Raw genomic sequence first — 10,578 nt, 5'->3', positions numbered from 1 at the left:
CTTTATCTAGGCCATAATTACTGGTAGAGTGAAGTTGATCTGTCACAGCATCATCTAGGACTCCGGCAGTGTGAGATTTCTTTCAGAAGCGGCTTCTGTGCCAGGCAGCTAGGGCCTCAGCCCAGTGTGCGTCCTCCGAGCAGTGACAGCTATGATCCCAGCGATGGGAGCGTCCTTGCAGCAGCAAGCTGCCAAAATCAACAAGGCATCCGGCAGCATGAGCTTCCCCACAGGAACTAGCCTGCCAGAGGTCGTTAGGATGGTGGTGGTGATAATTGTGTTGTTTCTACCATGCAGCTTTCTACTCTCTCTCTTTGCTGCAGGCAAACCTCATGTTCCATCTTCCCTCAGGGGAATGACTTCAATGGCCGTGCTTCTGTGTCAGCAAGAGCACAGCTGTGGTCCTAATCATTAGCTCAGAAGCACAACCTTGAGTGAAAAGAAAGTCCTAGAAAAACCACCCCCGACAGTGAGGCTGTGATGAAGACAAACCTCCCAGCACCCACAAAATGTTTGATTCACTAAATACTCCTATTCAGTGCATCCTCATGAAGGGCCTGATGTCTGATCCTGAAGTGCTGAGCGCGGGAGTTGGGGTGTTTGTGGTCTCAGGATCTGGCTTTTGGTTTCAGCTTACAAGTGAATTTTTGCATCCTGTACTTATGGACACTTGGGATCTTGGGCTAGGAATGAGAGAGAGAAAAGGGAGACGGATGGTGCTTCATAAACATTTCTGTTGCAGTGGTGATTGGACCAATTTTGCTGTGACCTACTGGCTATTCTCTGGTTGCTTCAATATTGTGCCCAGTGGAAATGGCTCTGTGGTCACTGTGTCCAGAAAGCCCCCTTGCTGTGTTCTCATCACTTGGGCACAACTGTCCAATGCATTCTCACACACATACATACTTTGTTGAGTTCAGCTGCAGTAGCCTGCAAGGGTTAAGAACATAAGTGGGTTTTTTTCACTTATGTTCTTAAGGGTTGGGACCAAGTCTTTTAACTTTGTGCCCCAAGATGGAACAGTCTGAGGCAGCATAAAATGGAAGAATGATGGTCATATTGTGCTGGGGGAAAAAAACCTCCTCTGCAAAATATGAAGACAGGATGTATCTTGCCCTCCTCTCAAATGTTGTGAAGCAGCATCCCAGGTTTTCTCAAAAAGAAAAAGGATACTTTAAATAGCTCATCTCCATTGGGTTCTCTTTTTCACACACTGTCCTGGCACCAGAAAAGCAGCAAAGAGGGCCAGGGAATCTACAGAGCACACTGCAAAATGTCCCTACATACAGTATACGTTCATCCCCAGCTGCTCCTTCATAGGCACCAGTTTACACACATACACACACATTGGAAAGGTTACTAACTCAGTTCTATGTGTCCGTCACAATTGCTGGCTGCATTTACAACTGTCTCGCAACACCACAAATAACCAAACAAAACTAAGAAAGGCCAGTTTAGGAAAGAATTCCTTCCTCCCCCCAACTTGCAAAGGAACCCACCTGAGCCAGGGCAAGCCTGAGCAAACAGGTAAGTCCTGCAACATACCCTGCAGGTCAACAAATTAGCTCTGTCAAACCAATGGAGGAATTGAATTCCAGAGCCAAGGCCACTCACCCCACTGATAAAGCCCTTCTTCCAGCCCCCCGAAAGGAATTCAGACCTGGGGACTGCTAGTAATATGTCCCAGCTGATTTCAGGTGGTGGGATGATGCATAAGGAGCAAGGCTGTCTTGTGCTGGTAACAGAGGAGAACATGTTCACATTTGTGCTCCCTCTCTGTCTATATTCATGTGTGCACACACCCCGCTCCAGAGGGAATGCCTCATGCAGAACAGGAGACATGCTTGGCTATTAAATGGCCAATGAATTCATGCCATCTGCTTCAGATTACTAGCTGAGTGACAGCTTCACATGGGTCAGTGACTCTCATTATCCCAACAAGAGGCTGCCATGTGCCTGCATGTCAAGAATTGTGCTTAATTTTTTACACTGCTGATTAACTAGCGATTTCATCCTCTGCCCATCTGGGTGAATTTAGGGGGGATGGGGACTAGTTCACTGGACATTTGGGGAAATGTTGAATACTGGATTGCACAATGTTTGTGTTTCAAAGACCATGTGGTGCTATTAGATGCTGGCAGATTCCCAGGGGCTGTGCTCTTTATCATGCAAGTTATAAGTCATTGCTGCTACAGTCTCCCCCCATCCAGATCCTAAAGGTGGTGAGGACTGAGTGTTCATTTTACTGTAAAAACTAACTGAGCGTGTTTATCCCAGAACCTTGCTATGCTGGGGCATCATGTCTCCTTGTTTTTCTTCTCTCATGGGATGATTCTGGAGAGGTGACTAGGAGATGCAAAGGAACCAGGTGACATCTGAATTGCTGAGTCCGCAAAGGGGCCTTTAGGCCATCCCTCCCAGCTGCCACCCTTGGCTTTTGCTTTTCAGGCTCACTCGTGTGATTTATTAAAGAGCCGTGGTTTACAAAAGGAGGCAGGCGTCCATGTGCACACTATCAAAACCAGTCCATAAATTTCCCTTTTAACAGCTTTTGTTCTGGAGACATCAGTCCCTTGGCTGGCCTAGGGCTCGTTAATAAAAATGAAGCCTTTTTGGAAACAGTTGTTGCTTGTATGTTACATGAGCCCTGCAAATAACCATTGTCCCCAGTCCATCATTAGCAGGTTTTTCTCTTTCCTTCCCACCCCCAACCATTGAGTTGAAGCAGAAGTCTCTGTAATCAAGGCATGAAGTTTGGTCAGTTCTCAAAGCCAGCTATTCCAGCACTAGCTAGATTTTTTTTCCAAGCAAATACGGTCCTGAGCTCAGGGATATGGCAGACCTGAAGAATCTGAAGTAAAGATAAAATTAATAGTAATTAAAAGACATACTTTTTTTCGCTATAACTTCTATATCTTGGCCAAGGTAGAAGAAACCCCAGAGGCTCTCTGGGACTGTTTTTATTCTTCTGTCCTGTATAGCACTGAATATGTTGGCACTTAAACAACCAATAATCCAATACCAGGTTTGGGTGGCTGACTGACTCAGGAAATAGATAAATTGGCTAGGGAGTCTCCTCTTCTATCATGCTGGTCTGAAGACAGTATATGTCAATAGTTACTGAGTTATTACCAGCTGTTGGCTGTTTGGTGGATCTGTGCCGGAATGAATCGGGTCTCAGAACCATTGCTAGTGGACATGTGCTCACGACCGCCACAGAGATTGATTCAGAGATTCCAAGGCCAGAAGGGACCATTCTGATCATCTGGTCTGACCTCCTGTATAACACAACCATAGAACAGTCCCAAAATAATTCCTAGAGCAAGTCTTTTAGAAAAACATCCAGTCTTGATTTAAAAATTGCCAGTGATGGAGAATCCATCACAACCCTTGGTAAATTGTTCCAACAGTTAATTACCCTCACTGTTAAAAATGTATGTCTTATTTCCAATCTGAATTTATCTAACTTCAACTTCCAGTTATTATACCCTTTTTTCTACTAGATTGAAGAGCCCATTATCACAAACTTGTTCCCCATGTAAGTATTTATAGACTGTGATCAAGTCACTCTTAACCTTCTCTTTGTTAAAATGAATACATTGAGCTTCTTGAGTTTATCTTTAGAAGGCATGTTTTCTAATCCTTTAATCATTTTTGTGGCTCCTCTCTGAACCAATTTATCATCATCCTTCTTGACTTGTGGACACTAGAACTGCTGGACGTAATATTTCTGCAACAGTTGCGCCGGTGCCAAACACACAGGTAAAATAACCTCTCTATTCCTACTTGAGATTCCTGTTTATGCATCCAAGGATATCATTAACCCATTTGGCCACAGCATCACACTGAGATCTCATGTTCACCATGATTTCCCTCCCCCTAAATCATTTTCAGAATTACTGCTTCCCAGGATAGAGTCCTGCCCTGTGTAACTATGGCCTACATTCTTTGTTCCTAGATGTATACCTTTATATTTAACCTTATTAAAACATTCATTGCGTGCGCCCTGTTTATCAACCGATCCAGATTGCTCTGAATCAGCGATCTGTCCTCTTCATTAGTTACCACTCCCCCAAATGAGAACCCTTGTTGTCATTCTCAGGGACAAGAATTGAATGGGCCATGAAGAAAAATACCATTTCACCTCTATTGGCAAGCTTTCCATTGCAGAATGAAAGCACATTACTGGGACAGTATGAAGAACCGCATGAAGGAAGCCTGCTCAGTTGCTGCGTATGTTGTAGCTGACAGCTCAGCACCTATCATCTTCAGTATATTAAAAATAAGGAAATAAATCTGTGGAGCCTTTCCCCTAGTTACCTTTGACTATTGTATTTTTCTCCATGACACAGCAGGAGCAAATACAGTTGTTTGTTTTTTAAACTACATATTTTATTGGTTGAGTTATGAAAAATCCCATCGAGAAGCCTAGATGAGATGACAGCATCTGGCCTTCTCCCCAGACTTCTGTGGCCTTCTCCCCAGAAACTTGTGCTCCACCCAATGAACTGGAATCTGGTGACAATATCATAGGATTATGCTATCTAGAGGAGAAGGAGTCTAGCCACAGAGATAATCCCACATTACTCCTTCTCAGATGCAGTGTGTGGCATCTGTTTGGGCTTCTAAGGAAGACACTCATATCCTCATGGATCAGACAAACTAAGCACCAGGGATAATGGTGGGGTAGGGAAGCCAGAGTAAAGTGGAGAATAGCTGGACACCACGATGAAAGTCAGAGAAAACCCATCAAACCTGATCTAAAGGATATGTTAAGACACCCCCTTGGCTATTAGCATTTGAGTGGGAGAACTATCATGGACTCTAAGGGCATTGGAAATGGCTGCAAAACAAAGGTTTACATAGTATTGTATATATTTGCCAGGAGTGATTTGAACACCAGTATAATTCCTCCTAGCCCACTCCTACCCCGACACCTACGCATTTCCAAAAATGTGTTAAATCAGAAATGCCCCCGCAGTGTTCAAATTCTGCCTTAATTTCACCAGACTTCTCCCTTCTCTGTACTCCATGGAGACCCCTCCTGCAACAACAGTACTGCAGTGTTGTACAGTAGTGGCCCAAAACACTAGTGTAAAGTGTGGTAATTTGGATCATTAGGGTTGAATGCAGCAGTATTTTAAAATCACTCTCTCTTCGGTGATATATGAACGGGAGACAGTAAGTGGGAAAAGGCCTTATGGCCACCTTATGTTATGATACTTTTATCTCTCATGCAATGCTGGGTTGGCCTAAGTAAGTGGTATTCTGATGTTTATTATAGTAGTAAGTAATAGTGAGAACTATCTAGTTTTGCAGGATTTGGTGCTAGTGATTCAACAGGAAGCATTGTTTCCTTTGAGTAAGTATTAAACCAATGGCCCAGAACAGCATCAAGGGCCCTGCTGGAGGAACTGTCTTTACAGATGAAATGTAAAACTGCTATCCTGTAATCCCGTTTCTGCAAGAGTAGGAGTGTTTAATCCCAGTACCCTGGTCAAATTCCAGATCAAGCAATTACTGTCTGCTTCCCTGAATCCCCCTGTAACTTCACATGGCTAACTCCTGCACTTCCTGCTTTAATCTGTCATGTAGAGCTCCTGTTCAGTGTTAAACACCTTGCTTGTTCTACCCCAGAGATGGCTGAATTTCAGAGGTGGGTGCAAGGTATGTATAGTTTATATATTTTTGTAAAGTGGTTTGGGAGTCTTCAGGATGAAAGGTGCTACAGAAATATAACAGATGATTATATGATGCATGTACAGGAGTTGAATTGAATCATCAGGGTGTTTTGTGAGCATTTCAGGAGATGATTAGAGGGTCCCAAAGTGAAGCTGAGCATATCTCAATGAGATACTCTGTCAGGCAATTCCAAGGGCCTTTTCAGCAGCATGTAATTAGACTGCAAAGCCATTTTTATAAAGAAAATAGTTATCGTGTGAAGGAAGGTATTTAGTTGACAGGGTTTTTTTTAATTATTTAACCCTTTCTTCTCCGATTCCTAAGAAGCTTAAATGCATTTTCAGGAGGCATCTTATATTGACCCCTTTGATTGATAGGAGAGCCGTAATTCTATAGCGCCTCACAGAAACGGGAAACCTCTCCAGACCTGTAGCTGAGTATCTGTATTTAATGGAAAGTGCTTCAGATTTATGCCACTCCTAAAATTCCCTTGGTTACAGTGCCCTGAGTTTGGGCTGTAGATTTGGAGGCCTTAGCAATCCTAGAAAAGTTTGCTGGTATAGCTATATCGGTATAGCTGTATTGGCAACCCCACGTAGTATAAACACCATTTATACCGGCATATGCTTCTGCCAGCATAGTTTATACAGTTGCCCAAGAGACATAAGCTATACTGACAAAAGGACTTTTATGCTGGTATAAGGGCATCTACTAGGGTGACCAGATGTCCCGATTTTATAGGAAAAGTCCTGATTTTTGGGTCTTGTTCTTATATAGGCTCCTATTACCCCCGACCCCATCCCGATTTTTCACACTTGCTGACTGGTTACCATAGCATCTACACTATCCTGGCATAGCTTTATTGTTAAAAAAATCACACTCCTAACCATTATGGCTTCAGTGGTATAAGTCTTACGTGTTGACTAGGTCCTAATATGTTTCTAACATGGTTGCTAGCTGCAATCCTGATCTGAAATCTTCTTCTGAACATGTCAGGGGTATTGTAAAAGTCGAAGTAGATCAGTACTTCTGCCCACCAAAGTTTTTGAAAATTAAACAAATATTTACTATTTAAATACCTGTAGCCAGAAGGCATAAATCATCACATCATGGAGTCTGTCTATCTAGGTCAGTGGGTCTCAAACTTTTGTACTGGTGACCCCTTTCACTTCGCAAGCCTCTGAGTGTGACCCCCCCCTAATAAATTAAACACCCTTTTAAATATATTTAACACCATTATAAATGCTGGAGGCAAGTGGGGTTTGGGGTGGAGGTTGACAGCTCGTGACCCCCCATGTAATGACCTCGTGACTCCCTGAGAGGTTCCGACTCCCAGTTTGAGAACCCCTGATCTAGGTACTATATGCCCATTAGTGAGGTATCTGACCACCTGTCCTGACACCATAAGAGTTCATATACTGTCTGAGCTCCAGAATACTTACTGCCCCAGGCCCATACCCTTGTACCCAGCCCTAAGTGTTAAGACACAGCAATTGTCTTATGACAATTGTCTATGACACAGCAATTACTTGCTCCCTGGATTACAGAACCCTGCATGCATGGGACATATGTATACAGTGCTAGCATATCAAAGGACTTGACCTGAAAGATAAGAATCAGGAAACAAGAAGAGTTTGAAAGACTGTGGAAAATCCCTTAATATTCAAGAAAGTCTACATTTCTCCGTGTGACTCTGAGCCAAAGAACACCGAACTGTAGCTCCCCTGTTTTTTGTGAAGTTCCCTAACACTGAAATAATTTGAGTTTTGTCTGAGTGCTTGAAAAAAAATGCACCTTAGAATGGAAACTCTTCTTGTCAGGGAATCTGTTCTTTGCATGGCATATTTACAATGAAATATAAACACTAAAAACATTATCAACAAGTAGTAATTCTTCAAGATGAGCTAAAGTGGGAGCGGGAGGTGCTTGGATATCTGTCAGATTCATTTGCCCTGTGTTTGATTTTAGGTTTATTTTAACAGCTGTCATAAGCAATCATGGAGTTAAAGCATTTAGTAGACCCTTCAGGACTGTTTAAATTAAATCTAATATAAATTCCCAAGGCTTCTCTTTGGGAAACTTTGGGATAATTGGTTTCACTTTCCTCCAAACCGTTCAGCTCTTTTTCTCTCTTATCCCAGCCTATCCGCCCCACTCTTCTCTCTCTCAATGAAACATTTTCTCCCAGCCCAAATGAAACTAAGGCACTTTCAAAATAGGAGACCGGTTGGCCAAATCCATTGACTAAGATGACCTATGTTTATTTTCAGTAAAAATGAAATTCCAGATACGTTGCATCACAACAGCTACTCAAGAAAGGCAAAGCTACATGTCACAACGGAATGGCACCTGACTCCAACTCTTGTCTCGCCAGCCTTGGGAACTGTCCTAGGATTCCTGCTGCCGGCAGAGCAGCGGGAGGGAGACACCGGGATCAAACAACCGATGACAAACGAACAAGGAGGTTTGGCTACAGAGCATGTCAGAGAGTCTTGTGGGGATAAGTGTCAGTTCCACGATCAGGAGGAGACTGGCGCGGTTTGGAAATGGCAGGACAGCGCTATCCCCCCTCTCCTTGTCAGAGCAGTAGCAGTCCGGCACAGCTGTTTGCGTTGGGTCTCTTGTGTGGCCAGGGGAAGGCTCTGGCTTCACTTGCTGGCCCGGAGGCAGGACGGGGCGGCTGCCGTTCTTGGCAGCGCCTGGGGCCCGGCCTGGCATAAGGAGCAGAGGCAGGGCAAGCCGGAGTAGTGTCTGTAAAAGGGGCCCAGGGGCCCCGCTGCCGTGCGGTGAGTCTCTTGCGGAGCCGCTCGGAAGCCCAGGTACCCAGCCGCGGCCGCCACGGAGCAGGCGGAGGGCGAGGGGGGCAGGCTCTGCGCCCCGGCGGCGGGGGGCAGGGGGCGGCCCTGGGCAAGCGGGTGGCTGCGGGGCGCTGCGTGGAGCTCGCTCAGCAGCCGCCTCATCTCCTGCAGGGAGCCGCTCAGCGTGAGGATGTAGTTGCGGGCCAGCAGCAAGGTGGCGAGCTTGGAGAGCTTGCGCACCGCCGGCCCCTGCGCGTAGGGCATCACTTCCCGCAGGCCGTCCAGCGCCTGGTTCAGGTCGTGCATCCGCCGGCGCTCGCGGCTGTTCACCTTCAGCCGCTGCTCCTGCTGCGGGTCGTCCGACTGCCCCGTCCGGCTGCCCCGCAGCTCCCCCCCGGCCCCGGGCCCCGGCTGGGGAGCCGCCGGCTCGCGGCAGAAGGCTTCGAACAGGAGCTCGGGGCTGCCCGCTTCCTCCAGCTCCGGGGTCGAGGCTCTGCTGGAGGGGGAGGCCACATCGGAATCCATGGAGCAGCCAGAGGTGCCTGCCACCTGCTTCCCCCCCAGCAGCCCCACCGCCGGGCGCAACCACCGGGGGCCGAGTGCCCTGGGTCGGAGACAAACTTCCCTGCCTCCCCGTCCCCCTCGTGGGCTGGGCGAGTGTCGTGGGCTCCCTGCAGGGCCGGTGATTTATACAGCCCCCGTCACAAAGGGAACAATGACGCCCAATCACCAAAGAGATTCGGCCCCTAAGGCGGCTACCGGGCCGCCGCTTCCCCCCGTTACCACCCCCGCTGCTGACTCTCTCTGGTCTGATCCGCCCCGGAGCACGGAGCAGGCAGCGGGCAGAGCGCGACCAGCGGCAGCGAGGTCTCTGCCCATTGTCCTCCTCGTCCTCCAGCCGTGGGATTTGGCCCAGAGTCTCTGCACCAGGGCCTGGAAGGTCCGGAAAATGCTTTTGTCAAGTGAGCAGGGATAGTAGGGCAGGGGGCAGCCTGAGAGCTCACAAAGTGTCTGGGGAAGGCGTGGTGGGCATAAGACAAGGGTATCTTGGTCCTGAAACGTCAGGGAGGTAGGGAACTTTACCCCAGCTGGGGACCTGGCCCACTGTTTGCTGGGAAAGCATAGCCGGGGGGTCTTCATTGTTTGCTCTGGACTGCACAGTTCTTCCCCCCAGAGAAGATAAGGGTGCTCCTGAAGAGGATGGCTGTGCAGAGTCAGGAAATCAGAGGCATCCTGCACTTGGGACTGTCACACGGCACCATGGTGTCCTCCTTGCCTGAGGCAATATCTTTTACTGGACCAACTTCTGTTGGTGAAAGCGACAAGCTTTCAAGCTACATAGAGCTAGAGAGCTCCTCTTCCGGTCTGGGAAAGATAATCAGTGTCACAACTAATTACAAGGTGGAACAGATTGTTAAGCATATGAAGTTAACACATGTTGCAAGAGACCCTGCCAAATGAAATGGGCAGTTAACAATCACTTAAGGACCTGTTCCACCTTGTGACACTCTGATTACCTTTCCCAGACCTAAAGACAAGCTCTGTGTAGCTCAAAAGTGTGTCTCTTTTACCAGCAAAAATTAGTCTGATAAACAATACTACCTCACCCACCTTGTCTCTCACATGTCCTAGGACCAACAGGGCAACAACAACACTGCCAAAACTGGTTTGTCATGTCTCACATTCATGCTGTCTACTCTCACTCCCCTTGGCTTGGGTTGTAGAATGCAGCAATAGCTGTCCGGCTGTTGAAATGTACAGGAATACATCACTGGGGTTCACCCTATTTTCTTATTGAGCTCGCAGTGATGGGAAAGTAATTCACCCATAAATGGGTTTGTTGGAGTCTCTCCATGCAATACAGAAAAGGGACAGTAAAGATGGGCCTCAGTATCATCTGGGAAAGTAAGGGAATCTCGTAACATTTATTGCTTTGGAAAGAATAAACCACCCACAAGAAGTAGATGTGTGTTATAACGGGCACCTCTCCCCTCCCAATCCTCTTCTCATTATTATTTAAATTACAGTATCACCTAGAGGCCCCATTGTGGTAGGCACTGTACGTACACAGAACAAGTCCCAAAATGCTTACAAGACA

The 10,578-nt window shown here is 46.7% G+C and overlaps 1 protein-coding gene across 1 annotated transcript; it reads right to left on the bottom strand.

The window, feature by feature from the left end:
- Window positions 1–7,946: 7,946 nt before the first annotated feature.
- On the bottom strand, window positions 7,947–9,137 carry LOC128827815 (oligodendrocyte transcription factor 2-like). The gene has a single exon (XM_054011948.1). The coding sequence runs from the start codon at window positions 9,003–9,005 to the stop codon at window positions 8,331–8,333; it is 675 nt and encodes a 224-aa protein (XP_053867923.1). The 5' UTR covers window positions 9,006–9,137; the 3' UTR covers window positions 7,947–8,330.
- Between the last annotated feature and the right edge of the window lie 1,441 nt (window positions 9,138–10,578).

The sequence above is a fragment of the Malaclemys terrapin genome, chromosome 22, assembly GCF_027887155.1.
Source record: "Malaclemys terrapin pileata isolate rMalTer1 chromosome 22, rMalTer1.hap1, whole genome shotgun sequence".
NCBI lineage: Eukaryota > Metazoa > Chordata > Testudines > Emydidae > Malaclemys > Malaclemys terrapin.
The sequence above is the reverse complement of the archived record's forward strand: the minus strand, read 5'-3'. Positions and strand labels throughout refer to the sequence as shown.

Bases quoted from the DNA above. Each gene is read 5' to 3' on its own strand.
- LOC128827815 (XM_054011948.1), bottom strand. From the start codon at position 9,005: ATGGATTCCGATGTGGCCTCCCCCTCCAGCAGAGCCTCGACCCCGGAG.